Source organism: Episyrphus balteatus, chromosome 2 (assembly GCF_945859705.1).
Source record: "Episyrphus balteatus chromosome 2, idEpiBalt1.1, whole genome shotgun sequence".
Taxonomy (NCBI): domain Eukaryota; kingdom Metazoa; phylum Arthropoda; class Insecta; order Diptera; family Syrphidae; genus Episyrphus; species Episyrphus balteatus.
Genome location: NC_079135.1, coordinates 121,086,294 through 121,108,061, shown reverse-complemented (window position 1 = coordinate 121,108,061; position 21,768 = coordinate 121,086,294). Strand labels below are relative to the sequence as shown.

At 32.9% G+C, this 21,768-nt stretch overlaps 1 protein-coding gene across 2 annotated transcripts in view; it reads left to right on the top strand.

The window, feature by feature from the left end:
* Positions 1 to 3,634: 3,634 nt before the first annotated feature.
* The window catches only part of LOC129909817 (frizzled-3), a 30,929-nt gene continuing 12,795 nt past the window's right edge, over positions 3,635 to 21,768 (top strand). Inside the window, exons 1-2 of one of the 2 annotated variants that reach the window (XM_055986914.1) lie at positions 3,635 to 4,234; positions 5,734 to 6,383. In XM_055986914.1, the coding sequence (XP_055842889.1) occupies positions 6,192 to 6,383 (192 nt within the window). In that variant the 5' untranslated portion in view covers positions 3,635 to 4,234; positions 5,734 to 6,191. Of the gene's footprint in view, positions 4,235 to 5,562; positions 6,384 to 21,768 lie in introns of those variants that run through there. The other variant, XM_055986915.1, reaches the window with a different exon arrangement.

Below are 21,768 nucleotides of genomic sequence, written 5' to 3'. Positions count from 1 at the left end.
ATTTTGAAGCCGTTTTTCTCAAAACTACAATTTTGCAGATTCGTGGTTTTGGCGTTGTGCCCACGATATATACTTGAAACATCAACTTTTAAGCTGTATTGATCAACTGTGTAAACGCTTTGTTTTGAAACAGAGTGCAACACTTTAAAGAAACTTCCATCCCACGCAAATCAGGTTCTCACACATTTAAGATGATCAACAATATCATCTGTAGGAATACTCCTTAGCCAGTCATCACAGCTTTAAAAAATAAATCTACTGCCACTTAATCAATTCTACTGCACTTCTTCAAATCAAATTCCAAGCGTTTTAAGGAAATAATAAACAATAAAAAAATAAATAATTCCCTTGTAATAAATTATTGTATTGAAATGTACAAAATCTGCTCTTAACTCCAAACCAGCTCTAAAAAAAGCTGCAAAACACCAAGATTGTTAGTTCAACATACAGGTATTTTGGTTGTTAAATAAAATCTACTGCAAATTTTTTAAATCTACTGCATTTTTTTATGGATCTACTTCGCAAATTTTTTTTGGAAGTGGCAACACTGGTCAGATCACTATCGTGGCTAATAGATTTATTTCTCCCATATATCCAACCAGCACAATGCCAACTGCACCTGACCACCACCACCTGACGCCGTTAGCTGTAAAAATAAAACGGTGGAAAAGAGTTCTAATAAACTTAAAAAACCAAAACTCAAGAAGTGCAACTATTTTGCTTAAGGTTAATTAAATTGGACAAAATACCAGAACTGACTATTGATCACAGAAATAAATTTAAAAAGCTTTTCAAAACTGAAAATTGTGACCTACGCTCCTGTTATGCTTTCAACTTTCTTTGTTGTCCTTCTCGAAATTGTATTTACCTTTAAATGTTATAATTGGCGCCCAAGGTAACATTTAATTTTTTTGGAGTAAGATATTAAGACTACAATATCACCTCCAATCTCCAAAGCATAAAATCAAAAACTGCATACAATGTTTTTAATGTTTAAAGCCTTCCACAATATTTCTCTGCTATAGCGCACCATATTATTAAGGGTAGTCAAAACCCTTTTTAATTTCGCTTAAATGTTTTTTTTTTTTTTTTCAAAGTTAAAATTCCCAAAAGAAACAATAATGATTCCCCGCATCATGCAATAAATTGCACGCTACCGGATAAATTACCTTCAAGCAAATTACTCTTTCAAATAATAAAACCTAATGCTACAAAATTTCAGTAATAAAATGCAAATGACTGTCAGAACCTTCAGAACTCACACGTCGAGAGAAGTCGTGTGAAAATTAAGTGATCTTTCTGTTGTATATTCTTTTTGTTATGGGCAGGTTGGTATCAATATAAGGTACCTATATATTCCCGTCATTGTCCGCAATTTCATACCTCTATATTTTTTATAAAGCGTTTTTTCCTGCGAGTGATGGTGTCGGAATCGGTGTTATACCCCCCATTCAGTTTGGTGTATATCATCAACGTCTCAAGCGGACCGGAAATAATGTTCAAAAGAAGCCGCGCCGCCATCACTTTGTGATGTCTACCTACCCAGACCCAGTATTTTATACATTCATATGTATATAGACAGCTAGTGGCTAAATTTTCTACTTCTGTGGTCTGATCTCCAATAGCTATATATAAATGTATGATGGACTGGGGCCTGTGGTGGATTGGTTTGAAATTAAAGTCCATTTGTGAAGTTTACTCACGCGCAATAATGTGCGGCGCAATGCACACCAACCAAACCACCTAAGAGTCAAGTGGTGATGTTGCCTTTTTTTATTTTTTTATTGATTTTTACTTTGGCGATAATTGTAAATTTAAATCGCATATTAATGTACCGTAAACTTTGTTAAAATATTCAAATAAAATCAATAAAAATGATGATGATGTTGGATTTTGCAAAAAAAAATTCAAAAATATTTTCGCTAAAAGGAAATAAGAGCTAAAAAGTAAAGATGAATTTCATGGCCGTAAAATTAAATTCAATTGAGTGTTGCCATTTAACTGGCTAAGTACTTTTTCAGTTTGTGATTGAAACATAAGATTTTGGTGAGAACTCTCCAAATCAAAGACAAAATGCAATAACTCTCCAAAATTTGAATAAGGTTGTGTGACTGTCTAGTAGGAACACTCAAGCATCGTTATATTTTTCTTCATTTGTGAGCAAATGCTTATACAACAGCATGAGTTTGGTGACAAAACTCTACAATTCAAAGAAGAAATGCAATAACTCTCCAAAATTTGAATTAAGTTGAGTGACTGTCTAGTAAGAACACTCAAGCATCGGGATATTTTTCTTCTTTGTGAGCAAATGCTTATAAAAGAACATGAGTTTGGGGAGAAAACTCTACAAAACTCTCCAAAATTTTAATGAAGTTTTCTCGCTGCCTAGATCCTTGTTAGAACACTCAAGCATCGGGAACTTTTTCTTCATTCGTGAGCAAGTGCTTATAAAACGGCTTGAGTTTGGGGAGAAAACTCTCCAATTTAACGGTGAAATTCAATAACTCTCCAAAATTCGAATAAAGTTTGGCAGCCATCTAGATAATAGTTAGAACACTCAAGCATCGGCAGCTTTTTCTTTATTTGTGAGAAAGTGCTTATAAAACAGCATGAGGGGAGAAAACCCTCCAATGCAATGCAACGAAATGCAATAACTCTCCAAAATTTGTATGGAGTTGTGTGACTTTCTGGCTAATCTAGAAAAATAATAAAAACACTAGTAGTCTAAGCACAGGAGGGGAACTTTTTCTACATTTGTGAGCAAGTGCTCATAAAACAGGATTAGTTTAAGCATGTACTCAAGGCAAATACCTCTCACGAAAATATACTAGAATACCATTTTTCTAGTAAAATTATTTTGAATGGTGTTGGATTATTTATCCAAAGCAAATGGTCCATTTATGAGTAAATGCTCAAAAGTTTGATTTATCGAGTCTGAAGCACATGGGATAGTATGAGTATAATGAAGTTTAGCGGTACTCTTTTATCGTACTTATTCAAGCATGTGCTCTAGGTAGGTGCTCCATGTTGCTAGATTTGCTCAGTTAAGTTCTTTTTAATTAGAACCCGAGTTGGATCGTTTTGAGTGGTATGAATATATTGGAGCATATGCTCAGAGTAGATACTTCAATCTGATAATATCCTCAGTAAATTTCTACCGATCACAGCAACTCTGTTTCCCACATTAAAAAAACTAAATGACTAGTGATATCACTCACTATCGACTCAAGCCAGCCATCCAGCGAGTAAAGATATGTACACACATTTTAATAGAAAGTAATTATAAAGCACCGGCCGGCTGGGCTGGGGATATTAAGGTTCACTTAAGTCTTCCTCTGCCCACCCGCGCTCCATCAAAAAGACCTACACTTTAATACACCACACATCATGACACAGACGTTCGCTTACGCTGCTCTGTAGCAGCAGCATGGTGGCGGCAAAAACCTTATGATGTTGTTTTGTTCTGCGTTTATTTCATGTTTTTTTTTTTCTTCTTCTTCTCTGCTAGCTATACGAGAACGACGACGAGCCGCACTTTAGCCAAATGTATGTATCACTATAGCTAACTAGCTATATAGCCATGTGACGTTTGGATTGTTTTTGTTGTTTTCTTTAAGTCGCGTATTTTTTTGTATTTTTTATATTTTGTAAGGAATGAGTACACCTCTTTATTGGCCATTACGAAAATGCGGATGAAATGAAATGGAATTACAAAGTTCTTGTTGTTGTTTTTGTTGTTTTGTTTGTTGCCTCTTCTTTCCTTATCCATTCCCGTCAGATATGATAAGGCCGAAGTACAAGCGGATGATATGAATGCGTAAAAAAAAAACTATAGTGAATGTGTGAGTTTGTTTGTGTGTGTAGTAGTTCGACTATAAAGTCGAATGTTGTAAACAGAATGAAGATGGGAAAGAAAGAAGAAAAAGTATATTGTCAGATATAAAGGAGAGTGGTGACGACAACGGTTGGGGTCGCTGGGCTCTATATTTCTACCTACTGCCTGTAATACACAAAGTGCAGTGCAGTGCCAGTGAATGAATGCAGTTTTAAACACCAGAAAAACAACAACAAAAACATCAGTGGTATCCCCCAAAGAAAACCGGCAACAACAACAACAATAAGCCAGTAATACCAAATATGTATGCCGCGCACAACAACAACGTTCAAAGCGGCAACGAAGTGAAGTGCCAGAGCTGGAGTGATTCCTTTTGAAGGCTACCTTTGAAGCAGATATGTGAGTACTTTACTTGAGAGTTTTACAATGCTGTTTGATGGGTTAGAGAAATAGGTCATTTGTTGGGCGCCACTTTTTAAATTGTAACTTAATTTGTATGTTAGGTACTTGAATACTGGAAGTATTACTTCTGTCATTTGCCATTGTTCGATAAGGATTATACTTTTCAACTTAAATAAATTATTTGCTTTGTTTAAAAGATTGAGTTCGAGGTAGTTCTTTGCGACTGCATTTTTTCTAAAAGATTTGTCAATTTAAACTGAAAGAAAGAACTGAGACACTAAATCCTACCTTTCATAAGTGGCGCCCGGGCGTTATCCGCACATCATTCATTTATGTAAATTTGTGGATCTTCCCGTGCAATTGCTTTTAATTACTCCAATACTCACTTCAAATTGAAAGAATTACCTGGCACCCGGGTGGTATTTACGATCATTAATTTTTATACTTAATTTGTTGTTCTTCCGTGCAAATTCGTTTTAATTACTTAAATACTCACTTTACAATTAAAGAATGAAGTGGCGCCCGGGTGGTATTCACACTCACTAATTCTATGCTAAATTTGTTGGCATTCCCGTGAAAACAATTTTTTTATTTCAAATTTCGCTGTAAACTGAAAGAATTAACTCTAACCGTCAATATTCTAAACGCTGCCGTTCTTAAGTGGCGTCCGGGTGATATTTATAATGAACAATTCTTGTATAGAGTTTGCATTCAAGCGCAAATTCTTTTTGTTTACTCCAATAACCACTTTAAACTTTAAGAATACACTGAACCATTCCTTAAGTGGCGCCCGGGTGGTATTATTATAATCATTCTTTAGTATACAAAGCTGGAATTTCAGTGCGAATTCATTTCGTTTAATCATAAGCTCATTTTAGACTGACACAAATTATTTGATTCACAAATATTCTAAGCGCCCCTTTCTTAAGTGGCGCCCGGATAAAATTAATGATTTTTAATTCTTATAAAATGTTGATATTCCCGTTGAAATTCAATTAATTTATTCCAATACTTACATTAAACTCTTATTATCAATTGAAAGAATCCATATCCAAAACGTTTCCTTTCTAATTGGCGCCCGGGTGGTATTGTTATATTTATTCTTTTGTATACAAAACTAGCGTTTCAGTGAAAATTCTTTTCGTTTACTCATACACTTATTTTTAACTGAAAAAATTATCAGATTCTTAAATATTCTAAACGCCCCTTTCTTAAGTGGCGCCCGGGTAATATTTATGAACGTTATTTCTTAAATAATGTTGGTATTCCAATTGAAATTTTTTTATCTACCCCGATACTCACTTAAAACTGTAATAACCAACTGAAATAATCCATATTCGAAGTGGATCCTTTCTAAAGTGGCGCCCGGGTGGTATTTCAATCATCAATTTCTTTCCTTTTCTACTATATTTCTACGCAAATTTAATATTTCTTCCTACTACTACTACTACATTTCCCCTTTCCCACAAATTTATAACTTCAACCATCACATACAGTTCCTTATGCATACACACCACTCAAGCAAATCTACAAACGAACCCGAATGCCATAGCCCCAGACCGAAAACTAAAAACCAAAGTGATTTCATAGACTTACCGCCAGTATCGGATTAGATCGCAAGCTGTGAACACATAATAAAGGCACACATCGATCGTGTAAAAAGAGTGTTCTTCTTTTCGTTTCGATATCGTTTCTCGTCGTCGTTTGTTTAATATTTTTTCAAATATTATTAAATACATTTATACTTGTATAAGATTTTTTGTAAACAATTTAAATGAATTGAATAAAAAATAAAATAAAATGTATTCCTAACGAATTAACTAACATGTTTAGAGTGTATTTTTAAATAAATTGTATAAAATATAAAATTTATACTAAATTCCAGTGCGTGATTTGATTTACATAAAAAAAAAATTATAACAAAAGAAGAAATAAATAATAAATCATCTTCAAAATGTGTGGTAGTTTACTTAATTTGTGCTTCTTAGTCTTAGTTGTAGTATTTATGGTTTTTGATGGAGTTCATACATCTCAAGGATTACAATGTCAACGGATATCGGTACCGGCATGTCAAGGTCTAGGATACAATATGACAGCAATGCCAAACTTAGCTGGTCACACTAACCAGCTGGATGCAGAAATAAGGGTAGGTCAACACTAGCATTTTATAATTATTAAAACTAAGAATTCTTCTGCGGGTTTTAAAAAAATCTATTTCAAGACACAAAGACCGACTTGTTGTTGTTGTTGTTTTTTAAGAAATTCATTCCAATAGGTTTTTGTAAAACTTAGTTAGCCTTATTGTGCCATTAATTTATTATGAAGCAAGCATTCACATACTTAACCTATCTTTCGACAGGTAGATAGGTTGGTTTACAAGAAGTCTGAACAAAAAAAACATTTTAAACCACAAAACACATAAAATGAAATAAAAGGTTCAACGAAATAAAAAAGAAGAGTGGATGTTAGGAGGTGAAGAACGAAGAAAATCTCTATCTGGAGGGAATATATAGGTACGATTGTTTGGGAAGTGCGGCCATTAAATTGTGCTCTGGAGCAATAGTTTTGCATTTTCCAAGTGAGTTGAGCGATGTAAACACTGTTGTGTGGTATAGTCTTGGTGGTTGTCTTTCGATATTTTGTAGTACTGCTGATGGTAGTACTCCTTCTGTTTTTTTTGTCCTCTACTCTACTATGCTAAAGGAAAGATCGTATTTATGTATAGAAGATGCAGAACAGTAGATAGATGATGCTATTGGGTGTTCTTTGCGATACTTTTGACATTTGAATGGAGGAGTGCTGAGTTAGGTATATATTCACTATCTGTATACAAATTCTTTTCTTTTTTGTTGTTGGATAAAAACGATGTACACGGATTGTTCTGTTTTTGGTTTTTCTTTTATTACTTAGTTTTTATTGTGACTACTAATTGCTAGATATTTTTTTTAGAAGGAGAGTTTGATAGACAGTTGGCAATAGCTAATTAGTTTTGACAAATTGGTTAGTTTCGAAGTCCAATCAGAGATTAAGTTTTGACAAAAAAAAAAGTTATTAGATGTATTGAAACACGTTAAGGAATCAACTAAATCCCATGTTTTCTTAGTGAATACTTGTTTTATTGGCGCCCGGGTGATGTTCATAATCAAAATTTGTTGGCATTCACGTGAAAAATATTTCGTTCACTCCAGTACTCAGTTTAAACTGAGAAAATGAAAGATATTTAAAGTATTCAAAATGTCTCCGCTCTTAAGTGGCGCCCGGGTGGTATTGACGAGAATTTATTTTTATACACAAAAATCATTGGTTTTCTCGTGTAACTCCCTTTTAACTAATCAAATATTCACTTTGCATTGAAAAAAAAAGAGCTGAAACCATAATTATTTAATCTCCTCAGTTCTTAAGTGGCGCCCGGGTGGTGTTCACGATCATTAATTTTTATATATTTGGCAATAGCTATTCATTCTGTCAAAGTTAGTTTCCTTGGAACAGATCGATTTAAATTTTAGCTCCTAATCAAAATTCTATCCAAAGTCTTAGATCAATTATATTTTGGAGAGAATTTTGTATGAAAGCTAATAAACTTTAGCTCGATCTTCATACAAGGCTTGAAATGGTAATTTTGGTCTTTTTTTTCTTTGCCACGGAAGAGGCAAGATTTTCGTGACTCCGAATATCTCGATCTTGATTGATTTGGAGACTTTTCTGTTAAATTTATTTTTTATGTTTATTTTGATTGAAATATTCTTTTTCCAAAAATTTGAGCTAAACTGAAGTTCGGGTTATCCCACTTATGTTCATCTCGTCCTTAGGGCCGTTTACGTGCGTTTCAACTTCTTTTGAATTTTTGATCTATGGTTAACTTTATTTAATTCATAGATATCTGAAAGTTCACTCTTAAGACAATCTTAAACCAAACTTCAAACATGAATATTGTAAACACAGAAAAAGAGTAAGGGCTTGAAATAAAATTGAATAACAGCCAACAGGTAATTTGTCGAGATCAGTGATTATAATAGTTTTAAACCAAGGGTCAGGCAGTTTTGTACATACCGGTAGAACCGGGTGATTTTGGCTTGGCGGGTGACTTTGACTTTGACATGGACACTTTTTTAAAAAATTGTTAATATATGAAGGACTTGTCTGATTTTTTTTCAAGTTTCTTTGTAAATTCGTATAATTTGATGAATTAAAAAGTGATCATACTAGCTTAATTTAATTAAAATTAGATATTCATTTATACTAAAATTTAGTTTTCTTAAAAATGCTAAAAAAAAAATTACCTGAAAATGTTGGATGGTTTGAACATGTTGCAGAAATAGGTTTGCAAAATGACTTTAATTCCGCTATGTGTATTGTTTTGCAAGTTGAATTACTTTCATTCTACCCTTGTAACTATTTCATAAAAATTAATTTTAATTTTTTTATAAAAAATGCCATACACCCAGAGAAAAAACGCATAGTAATTTTTAATCCGTTCTACATTGAATCAATGGTGAAAAATATATTCATTAATTTTCTAAAAATCGTCCTATGGTTAACTTACAGTTTGTCACACCAATTTTTATAAGTGAGATGGCACAGTGGTAAAGCACAAACTTGTCAACCCAGGTATAGCAGGTTCGATCCCCAGCGGATGCCAGTTTTACTTTTTTTTATTTTTTTTAATGTGTGAACAACTTAGATTTAAAGTGTGCTACTTTGATTCTATCATTTTCCACTTTAGGCTAAAAATGTAGTGATTTTCCATTGATTCAAAGTGGTTTCGATTGATTTTACGTTGTTTTTTGGTTCAGCGTATGGTAGGGTGACTTTGGCCGACATATCGGGTGACTTTGGCCGGGTGGCCAAAGTCACCCTCTTAATTTTTGCACTAGACTTTGTTTTTATAATATTGGTATATATTGACAAAACTGATATTTGGCAATATAATTAAAATGTTATCAGATCATACATATCAACATTTGGCAGCTCGCTCAACCACTAGACGTACCCTTCTTTGGACCTCTTAAAATATTATGGAGAAAAACCTTAAAAGCGTATAAGATGGCAAACTGGAAAAACAAAACAGTGCCGAAAGATGTGTTTCCTAGGCTTCAAAAAAAAGTCTGGGACAGCTTACATGAGAACGACAAGGCAAGGGAAAATATGATATCTGGCTTCCGGGCAATTGGAATTTATCCATGCGATAGGCAACAAGTTTTAAGTAACCTCGACAAAACTGAATCAAGAACAGATAATACTTCCAGCAACATGATGAACCTTAGCGATTCAGTATTGGACTATATGAAGAGCCTTCGGACCCCGGATACCTCAACCAGGAAGCCAAGAAAGAAAAAAGTTAACACTGAACCAGGTGCTAGTGTCACTATGGCGGACTTCACATTATCGTCGAGCGTTTTAACACATTCTCCCAATGTAGATGCACCCGATGATGCCACGGCCCCTCAAAAATAAGTCACATCCGGAAGCCAAGACAGTGAAGAAAAAAATAACATTTTACGTCGGCTGCATCTTAAATGTTGATAACGATGAGGTTACAGTGTCATTCCTGCGAAGAGGTGCTGGGTTCAGCTTCATATACCCAGAGAAAAAAGACGTTGCACAAGTCACCAAAAGTGATCTGGAGAAGAAACTTTCTGTTCCAACGGTTGACCGCTATCCATATCCTTTGAAGGATATCAAAATTTATGCTAATTTTAAGGTTTTGTTTTTTTTTTTTAATAAAATAAAAACCGACAATTCTGTGTACGAAAATAAAAACAATACCCACATGTTTTAAAAAATCTGCTCTTACATTTGGGCTGTATTAGACTGACGTGCTACTTGTAGTTGAACTGGAAATATAGCAAACGTCCTACCGGCCAAAGTCACCCGGAATGGAGGGTGACTTTGGCCACCCATATTTTGGCATTTATCTATAGAACTGTCGGACAGATTTCTTCAAGATTAATCATACCTATAGAATGAGCGAAGTAGGTAAATTGGTTGAAATCTTTATTTAAAAAAAAAATGATTGCAGAAGTTATTTACATTTGAATTTGAAAACGTGCCAAAGTCACCCGGTTTTACGGTAGCTTATTCAGGTCGTTTCTGAATTGCGTTTATATTGGATTAATATTTTCACCTTTATTTAATTTGGCACTTGTGTGGTGAATAAAATAGCTAAACATTTATTCTTCAGGTTAAAATTTTAACCCAAATTTTAACGCAATTAACACACGACCTAACTAACTTTTTAGTATTTCCTTATAAGACCCATTCAGCTTCAGGTCATTCTTGCTTTTTTTACTCAGTTAGAATGACTACAAATAACATCCATATTTTAATTTCAACAAAATAATTTCAAACGTCATCAAGTATTTCAACACAAGTTCTGTTTGTGTTAAAATTTCGATCATTCTTCAATCACAAAACTCTCCACTCCAGCGAATATACTCTTAAAGGAGTTCAAATTTTTGAGAAATTTGTGATAAAAATAAAATGCATTCACCCAAATAAAATAATTATCTTGATAAAATGATTGGTTCTTAAGTGCATTTCTTGTTTTTTTTTTAATATTCATTTCCTCTGTATCAAAAAAAAAGAAAAGAAAAAAAAAGAAAGAACACGACATCGAAATTAAACAACGATAATAATTAAGCGGCTCCGATCATTCAGAAAAATAAAAATACAAGGAAACAACGTAATTGACTGTCTAGTCATGACTGTGGATGATGATGGTGGTGGTGGCGCGGTAGTGGCGTCGCGTGTGTGATAAAACCATAAACAAAAAATACCAAGACTGGAAACTCGGCGGTCAACTGACGTTTGCCTACAAGCTGCGAGGTGTGGTGAATGTCGTGAACCTATCGTTGTGTTCGTGTCAAATGTGTGGTGAATGTCGTGAACCTATAAATGTGTGCGTGTTAACGTCATTTACCAACGTGGTGGCTTTCACATATATTCACAGACAGCACTGGGGTTTCGGGGGGAAAGACGTACGAAATTTTCCAGTCTTGGTATTTTTTGTTTATGGATAAAACTAATGGCGGCATCTTTTGTTTTAAAGGTTCTCGTATTATATTGTTCTTTGCTTTTTTTTCTGTCTCTGGGGTAGCTAGTATAAAATTCATATTAATATGCATAGAATGCATCGATATGATAGTGTTAAGATGACTGTCAAATTAGAAAACACTTTTGTATCAAATTAATACGGAAATGGGCGAAGCAATAAATTTTTATAAAGATACTGATATGAATGGTTTGCATTTTAAAACTTATCATTCATAGTTTCTTTTATCGGAGCATTTTTTTTGTCCTATAAAGGAGTTAGTTTGGAGAGCTAATTCTGGATCAAATAAGAAAAATACTTGTTTTTGTTAAGAAGAATGCTAAGAAGTCCCAAATTCTATTACAATATGTATTTGAATATTGGTATTGGAACGTAAAAAACTCTACACAACTTTTAACAGGCCAGTAATCCATTTCATTTAGTTGTTTAAAACAAAGTGTGACTCATGAATACAATGTTTAAAAAAATTATGTCTCAAGAAAATAAAATCCTACTTAATTTGACTCACATTCTAGATTCTTTTTTATTTTTTTGTACAACTTTATAATCTTTAACAGGAATCTTTAACGATATTTAGGTATCCAGGTAAAGACTCATGGGAGGTTTGTTTGCTTCAAAATTTCACAAGCTAACTCGTATATCTTCAAAATAAATCTTTATTTAGAGCATTCACTCAAAAAAAAAAAATGGAATTAACTCATTTATTCATTCCCATCACGTTAAGTGTGGCACTGTTGTTGGTAGATGAAAACAACAAAGAAATGTATAATAAAAATTTAAGCTCGTCGATTTATAATGCCGCATAAGATAAGTTCGTGTAAGGTTCTTTCTGTCACTTTTCCCAAATTTATGACACATTCAACAAAAATTATCATCTAAAATTACATTTTGCTCAGAAGTGTTTGTTGAAGCGGGTAAATATTTAAATTTTGAATTCAGATTTTAGTATTACAAAAAAAAAAAAACTTGACAACCACATATATAATTTTGTAGGTCATCCTTATCTGTCAAAGAAAGAAAGAAACCAAAAAATCGTTGTTATGAAGATACTTAACACGGCTTTCGAGCTTTGAATGTACTAAAAATGTCTTTTTGACTTTTGGTATGCACTGCCTTTACAATGTTTAAGAAGTAGATTTGGTCATTTGCCTGCTCATATCCTACCTATTCAAGGCACCAAAGTTAAATGTTACCATTACTAGCCCTGTTTCTTTAAAGTTGATCAACTACTAATGAGAAGGTGATCTAGTACATTAACTACTAGAACTATTCATACTTTTCTGCCAGATACTCATAAATTGTAGCCGGTTCCGATAGTTTATAAATCATAGCCGATTGGTGAATCACAAACGAAACAGGAAAATCGGAATCAAATTTGGTAAATCGCAACCGAAACTACTAGCAGAGCCGAAATTAGTAAATCGCAGCCAAAACTGGGAAATCGCAGCCGATGCTGATAAATTGCAGTGGTAAATAGCAAACAAAACAGGAAAATCGAAGGTGAATTTGGTAAATATCAAATAAAACTTATACCTACTTCGAAACCGAAACTGGTGATCGCAGCCGATACTAATTATTTGAAACCAAAAGTTGTAAATCGCAACCGAATCTGAAAGTTGTAGCCGATTCCGATAGTTGATAAATTGCAGCCGAGTGGCAAATTTCAAACGAACCACATAAATCGGAAGCGATCAATTGTAGCCAAAAATTGTTAATAGCAATTATTCTTATAAGCTGTTTTGATAACTGATAAACTGTAATTTCTGTCAGGCTTAAGTTGTATACACAAGGAGAAATGTCAAACTGAATATTAACTCCAGTAGCTATGCATTTTACAAAAATTATCTCCTCATTATGTTGAACGGTCATAAAAATGATGCTTTCAGACATGCCACCCCTTCAAACACTCACCATCTTTTAATGATGTTTCTTTATCTTTCAACAAAAGAAAGAATACTTGTATTTGTATAGTGCCACTTGTATATAATAGGTATAATGCGCTATTTTCAAAAAGCCATTTCCAATGATAAATAAAGTTGCTTCCCCACTTGAAACTGTCAATAAAATTTTTCAAAAGTAAAAAAAAAGTGGCTTTTCATAGGAAATAGTTTATTATTTTTTTCTTTTTACTTTTCTTTTAATTGCCTTCCCGCTGGTTGTTGATTGTATGTCTGTCTGTTGGCGGTATCTTCGGTATCTTTGATCTTAAACATACAAACTAAAAAAAATACTAGAGATACCTAACGAAGAATGAAAAAAAAAATAATAACAATTCACTTCACTTACGCCACCACCAGAAGTGCTAAGTACCTACTTGTTGAACATACCCCTCGCACCGCGATGCGACAAAAAGACAACAACACGATGACAAACGCAGGTGAGGTAAAAAGGTAATTATAATTAAGATAATATACTTATAGGTCGTGGTGAAGACCATTTTTATATACATATGTAAGGTAGAGGTTGGTACATCATGATATGTGATAGAAAAGGTACGTAATTTTTAATCACGTCCACTTCAAAAGAAATCATAAAATACTCAAAAAAAAAAAAAGGAAAATAAAAATAATAATCGCTTCGGCTCCGCCATTGAACTACATTAGTTTTTGCGAAAACAAAATAAATATTTGAAGCTTTTGTATAGATTGTGCAGATTATGTACAAGTATAAGGTACCTATATTTCTATCCATTATAGAGGGTAATTTTATTACTTCTGAGTATAATTTTTAAGCGCAAAACTTCAAACGATGTTCGTGCCGGATTGCAACAACGCACGACCGACAACGACGACGGCGACTGATCAAACGATCAAAAAAATAACTGCATTTTATTTCTTTGATATTTTTAAAAGCGAAAATGATTCATGTACGCTTTTAGAATTTTCGATAAAATAAAAAAAAATAATTATGTAAACACTTTGAAGTCAACAACACTGATCTCCCCCCATTCGTGTTAAATGTACACAACTTTATGCCGCTCATTTCCAACGTACTCGCTTATTTCGTACATATCACTGCTTAGTTCGTTGTATAAACTAAGGAAGGACATGTGCGATGCATCTGAGTGTATCTCCGGGCGGGATGCAACACCATCGCGTTGCATTTGGATCTTCTTTACACATCTTCCATTTTTGTGAGATTGATGGATCTATAAAACTTTAATATTCAAAACGAACTTAGATTGAGAGTGTGTTTTTAATCTTTCTTCTTCGCCCACTATTTAACCTCAATTAGAATCAATCAACGGGCGCTTATAGAAGTCTTATAGGAGTGCGTGTGTGAATCGCACCAACGCAATTAAAAATACGTTGAGTACAGAGTATGAAATCGAACAGTTCTAGTTTTTTTCGCATTTGATAAATATATAATTATTTGTTAAATGTTTACTTTTAGATATTAGCACTCGTGTTTTTTTTTTTTTTGCGGCAATCTTCATACATAATGTATGTTTTGTAGTCTGTCGGTTTTTTTTTTTAGCATGGCGAGAAAAATATTGATATAAGTTGGGCTTGGCTGGGCGCAAGTAGATACAAAGAGGTGCCGACAAAATTTGTTGACAAAGTCCCTCGCTTTTATACACATGTTGTGTATGCTTAGGAATCTAAACTGATATATATACGGTTGTATGTGTTATAATAAACAGCGGGTGATAATAGTAATAATTGAAGATAGTAAAATGTGACGACGACAAATTATTATTATTGAATGACAAGTGACATGAGAAATGTCAAGCTAGCGCATGTTATAAAGCTATTATCTGAAGTGTTGTGTGATAAGTTTTGAAGTGAGTTAGTTTTGTTTTCTAATTTTCTATATATATGTGGTTTGGGCGGTTTAGTTTTTTTTTCTTACAACTTTTATGACAGTAAATCATATAGGTAGATATTAGACTTGTCCTTGTATATCTATAGAAATTTCTGAGAATTTTTTTTTTATAAAATCAAAACTATAATGTCAATGGGAATGGTCAATAATGATATAGTTTAGCTTTGCGAGTTGGTCGGCTTTTGTTGACATTTTGACATATATAAGTCATTTTAGATAAAAATTAGTGGAATAAAAAGATAATGCGGTTTCGTTTTGTATAGTAATTACCTATAGGTACTCATGAGTATATTACCAAATAAGAACGAATACAGCTCTAATTGCAAATTAAATATCTTTCAAATTAACGCTTTTTGTAAACAAAAGAAGACCATCTGTAAATGTTAATAGCCCCTTGTTTTTGAGATTTAAAAGAAGGTAGGTACTCATGCGTAGATCTAGTACAATTTATTCAATTTACGGTTTTTGAAGCCCAAACAAGATCATTTGTTAAATTTGAAAAGAAATTTGGAAAGGTTAAACAACTTATGAGTAGATGATCTTTTACATTCTAGTAAACTAACGTTTTTTGTAACCAAGACGAGATTATCTGTTAAATTAGAAAAGTACCTTCTTTTGTAAATGTAAAACTACTCAAAAGAAGATTACCTAGTACATATTTTATACTAGATGAGTAAAAATCTACTACCAGATTTCTATCTACTCGAGCAAAGACCATGTGTTGATTGTAGTACTAGATCTAATAATCACCTACTCATGAGTAGCCTGTAACACCTCCAAAACAATTAACCTAATCACCTTTGGCCTATTCTATTAATTGCTCAAATTAAATAAATTCCGAATGAATTTGTAAAATTGCATATTCCTAATTTTCTCTTATGATCTTGCTATAAGAAAATGAGATCTGATTACATGACAGATGTGACAAAGTTAATGGTAATGTCATCTGATCAATTGACAGCTATCCTCTCTCCTCCTTCTGATGACACAAACAAATGACAAATGTTAACGTCATTCGATCAACTAACAGTCGATGAGGTCTGTCTGATAAATTTGATTAAGTGACCTCTCCTCTATTAGTTGGCATGAGACAGTTTAATATGATTAATAATGATGATTTGTGTTGGTCTGGTAAAAATAGATGTGTTGAAGTCACATTTTTGTTGATCGAAATCTAAATTTAATTAATTGCTGAACATCAATAACACTGATATTAAATATCACAAATCTTGTGTGTATTTGTCGGCAGATTGTTGAAAATTATAAACAGATTGCGTTTGAGGTCTAAAGGTGATTAATACGGAAGTAAGCAAATCTGTCAAACTGAAATCTGACAGTTCCTACTCTAAAGAACATGACAGATGCAAATTGTAAATTTAATAAAATACGGGTTTTTAATTAATTTTCGTATGAATTTATTAGTTAAATAGTTGCTGACTGTTTAAAGACTCTTAGAAAGTTAATTAAACAATAACTTAATAATTTCCATAGATGCTAAACACATTTGAAAAACAAATGTCAGTGTCTTAAAAGTGGACAATTTGACGTTTGAGCACTTCTTGCTTAAAAGCCCTATGATAAGTTGCCTCCCATTCGGCCTTGCAAACTTCTTCGAAGCACAAATCTGTTCTGTCAAAAACATTAAGTTGGTAACACAGAATTGTTTTGACTTTTTGGCTTCTTTTCTTAAAAATGTTGTGTTGAGTCAGAAAGAAAGGATAGGTACCACATGTATTGATTTAGTCCACTGATCTTCTCCATATAAAATACTGCCCAGTCTATTCCTTATACATTTAAATAGAAGCTATAGAAGGGAATCTTATGGTGATAATTGTCACCGACCGACATTTTGATAGTTTAACGTAATAAAGAATTTGACAGTTTATCATGTTTACAAAGTCAAATAGACTTTCTTCATCGCTTCTTTGATAACAATTGTCATCTTTAAATCCACAAACTATTTAGGTTGCTTACTTAAAGCTTAAAATTATATCACAAATCCTCACAGTTATTTGTTTTTCTTTCTGAATTAGAGTACTTATACACATTCTGAGAGCATATCATTTAAATAGAAGCTATAGAAGGGAATCTTATGGCTATAATTTTCACCGACATTTGAATAGTTTTACGTAATAAAGAATTTGACAGTTTATCATGTTTACAAAGTCAAATAGAATTTCTTCATCGCTTCTTAGATAACTTTTGTCACCTTTAAATTCACAAACTATTTAGGTTGCTTACTTAAAGCTTAAAATTATATCACAAATCCTCACAGTTATTTGTTTTTCTTTATGAATTAGAGTACTTATACACATTCTGAGAGCATATCACTTCACAAAGATACCAAATATTCTTTTCATTTTACAAAAAAACATAATAGAATAAGCTTCTAAAGATAACTCTCAGCCACAATTTGAACCTCTTTCAACAAAAAATAAACAAACAAATATAAACATTTCACTTGAGTTGTAAACGTGAACGTGGTGTGTATAATAAGAACTAAAGAAGGAAGTTTGCACAAGTCATTATATTTTTTCGAGTTGATTGGAAAAATAACAATACCAATGATATATTCAAACTTTTTCAACTCATCTTAATTATCATATATTATGATGAAAATTGAAGACCTTTTTCATATTGGACCTCTGTATATAAGCGCCTCAAACCCAATAAACACTTTGATCTTTACCTCTTTTTTTTTCTCAAGTTATGAGTTGTGTCTATCTATTTCTTACATTCACACTATTTGCTTCATTTATTATTTGTTTAAATAAAAAAAAAAAACTCAACGTTAGTTTTTTCTTTTTTAATGAAAAAATTGTGTTTAGGCCTTTAAAAAAAGATCTACATCATATACGTGAACCTATAGTTGAAGGAAACGTAAACATGAAGATATCTTACACAAGAAGAAGAATCTTACAATGTTTTTGTGTATGCTCAAAAGACTAAAAGTGTTTTTTGTTTTGTTTACTTTAAGATAAAGTGCAAAGAAGACGCGATGTTATGCGTTTCTTGTAAAAAGAAAAAATCAAAAACAAAAAAATCTAACCAAAAAAACCTGTGATGATAGCAATTGGTTTGTGTTCTTGGAGTTTTCATTTATATGTTTGTTCGTCATAAAGTTTTTTGATTTATAGTTTGGGTTGGTTTTGTTTTTTTTTTTTTAATTTTTAGTGCTGGCTTTGGTTTTGTTTTTATTCTTCAAAACATAAAAAGATCATTGTACTTTAGATAAACTATGTTTTTTTTGTGGTTAATGAAAAAAAAAAATCAAAATTTATAAATTTAAAGCGATTTCTGTTCGTTAAGTACGTACAGTGTTCTTATAGGAATAATTAAGTACCTTTCCATGCTTATCAAAAAAAAAAAAATCACCTTCAGTTGGCCACATAAATTTATTGGAGATTATTTTTCACACGTGACACGTCTTTTTCCTTTGTTTCGTTGCCTTACTAACAATTTTGCTTTTATAAGGCCTTACAGAAACTATAGTAGCATATTTAAAGCTTTTTATAAGCGATATTTGTATACTTGCTTTTGATACGAAGTATCGTTGACGGTGTTTATAATGCTCCATATGTTCCAGTCATGTTAGTTGCTGTATTTTCTGTTTTCTGATCTAGTCTCTGTCCCTGTAACGCCTGTATAGCGCTTCGTTTAATTTTCTCCTCTACTTTGTGCAAATGTACTCTGATGAAAAATATTCATAACGAGCTCTAAGTTACATCATTTAAAAGCAAAAAATTTTCGCTGAAAAATCTCACCAAGTTCCAAGTTGCTTCTATAAACCTTTACAGAAGCCACAGAAACTTCTTTAAATCTTTATAGGAGCTAAATTTATTACTAATCGGGCTTTGAAATGGAAAAACGGAGAATAAAATATGCAGTCACCTTCCGCATTTAAGTACGTTAAGTGCGTCTGAGATCACACGTAACGCCCGATAACAGAACTAAATGACAGTGATCAATCCGCCATTATGGGTGCGCCACATGATTTGCTATTAGTTGGCCCATTCATAAAAAGTTCACTCTATCACTTCCGTCACTGTTATTGACAGCAATGACATCAACTCAAATCACATACCAATGCTTAACGATCACTCCATCTTCAATGTAAACGCCGTTATTTTTTTTCATTTTGACATAACTACTGTAAATGAATTAAAGCCCCCTCAAGCTAAAAAGGGTTCAATCGCGCTAACGTGTCAAAAACACGTCCATCCAACTACAAATTACTCAAAACGAATACTGAAATCCTTCAAAGGAAATATGTAAATCATAAATCTACCTTACGGTATAATATGGTGTGCTACTAAACACATTTTACCTCCTTGGTCCTAAATTAGAGGAATCAATTAATTTCACAAAAAACTGAAAAAGAAGAAAAAAAAAATAACAAAATTACTTTTGCCACTTTGCTCGATGCACCTTTAACACGTGTAATTTTTTTACGGTACCAAATGAACGTCAGTATTACCTGTACATATGAGGTCCAAGACCGCTCTTTTTTTTTGCGTTTTGTTCATTTCTCTGTAACTTTGCGCAGTTCAATTAACTTAATTGCCATGTAATTATCTACCTTGCTACAGATGCCAAAAACAAAACGCAAGAAATTGTTAAAAGAGAGAAGAGCACAGAGAGGGAATATCTTTTGAAACGTTCAAAATAAATTACCTAAAGGTATGCTGCTATGCGATCGAAAAGGTAAAAACAAATATAAAAACAAAACAAAAACAGAAAAAAAAAACATTCACGCAATACAAAAGATAGACACCAAAGAATGAAATCCAAGAATAGTCTTGAAAGAGTATAAAGAGAAACCTCATGGGGATGTGAACGTGAACGCAACCCAAGAAAAAAACATAAAAAACATCATCCTGCTGATTTTGTAAATAAAAGATCTTTCAGCGGAAGCAGAAGCCCAAACCACCAACAAATAAATACGAGAGTCACTCTGAGACCCTATACAAAGCTATGCATTTTATATACATTTGTATAGTAGGTAGTCAACGAAGCATCACAGAACAATGCGAATTGCGAATCGTAATTATGTTCGAAAACGGAATGGTGAATTGTGGAACTTTGGCTTGGCAAGAAGGAAGGAATTTTCATTCCTTTCTATACCCAGCAGAGTGATGTTGATGATGACGATTCGAAGGAAAAAGAAGACGAGGACGACGAAGAAGAAGAAGAATGGTATAGAAAGGATGGTATTCCATCAATTTGTGCGTATCTTATATGTTCAATGGCTGTGCAAGGACCGCACTCTTTTAGAAATTTCCTCAGAATGAAGGTATTCCTTGGGTCTCTTGGTTGGGCTAACGATAAATTCCAATTCAATGGCAGCAAAAAAAAAGTAAAAAAAGAAAAACAAAACCGTCAACGAACGATTATCGGGAAGTCTTTGTTTTGGACAGGACGACGACAACGACGGACGGTTCATCACAGCATGGGTCATTGATCATTGTATAAAATATGTCATGCTCATATTAAGCTAAAAGGAAGCATAGAACTTACTGGACATTGTTTGAACAAAAAAACCAATTTCATCAACCATAAAATCGATCAATTATACACAGTTACCACTCACTCATTAACTGTCAAAAATTGTTATTACAAGAATCTTGGTTTGATTAGAAACCAACCGGAAGTTATAATCGATATCTGCTTTCAAATATCACAGCTTGTAAACTGTTCCATCACTACCCACAAAAACCAAGAAGACTTTGTGGAGCCTCAGTCTTGCTTTTTCGAATTACTGACAAAGCCTTCAAAAGTATTTCTGGCCAAACAAAAGTGCCTCTTAACATAACCTTTATGTTACTACGATTAAAACGCTTCCAACCACACATCATTTGTCAAATTCTGATAAGTAGTTTACAAGTTATGAGAGACAGAAAAAAATTATCTGTTCGTTGGGCGCCATTTTTTACTTTTTAATTTTAAATCAATTCATAGTTTCGCTATCTTTTTGTTTAAAACTATAAAATCTTTTTAGATAAAACAAAAAACAAAAAACATCAAAAAGATCAAATAATTATATGCGTATGTGATCTTACGCTTTTCTCATTTCCTTTAATCACATTTGTGAGTATTACCCATGCTTCCCTTTTGATGTTAAAAACTCAGAAATCAATTTAAATTTTTATGACGCACATCATCGGGGTATCTTATTCTTTCATACACACGAACGACGATCTTGTAAAGAAAAGATGAGACGCCCTCGATATTTCCTGATTTTATTCTTGTGTGTAGCCGCATATTTTAAAAAGGAAAAAAAAAAAAAAACGAAAAAGATTAAATGCGAGGACCGTGTGCGCACGCATTCAATCATAAAAGGGTGAAGATTTTTTTTTTTATTTGGTTTTTGATGTATTTTAAAAAGTCCCTAATGGAATGGATCGTCATCATCATTAGTCAGCATGGGTATGGGCAGACGTATTAAATAAATTACAATTTTTTTTTTACTGTTGGATACCTATTTTTTTTGTAGGAAGAGTTTTTGACTTTTATAGGCTTTATATGCATATATTTAAATTTTTGAGAAGAAGATTTAGCTTCAAACAAGAATCCACTAAGAAAGTGGCAATTGGATTATATTATTCCAAGACGTTAATATCCAAAATGGGTAGATAAAGTGTCAACAAGATCTTGA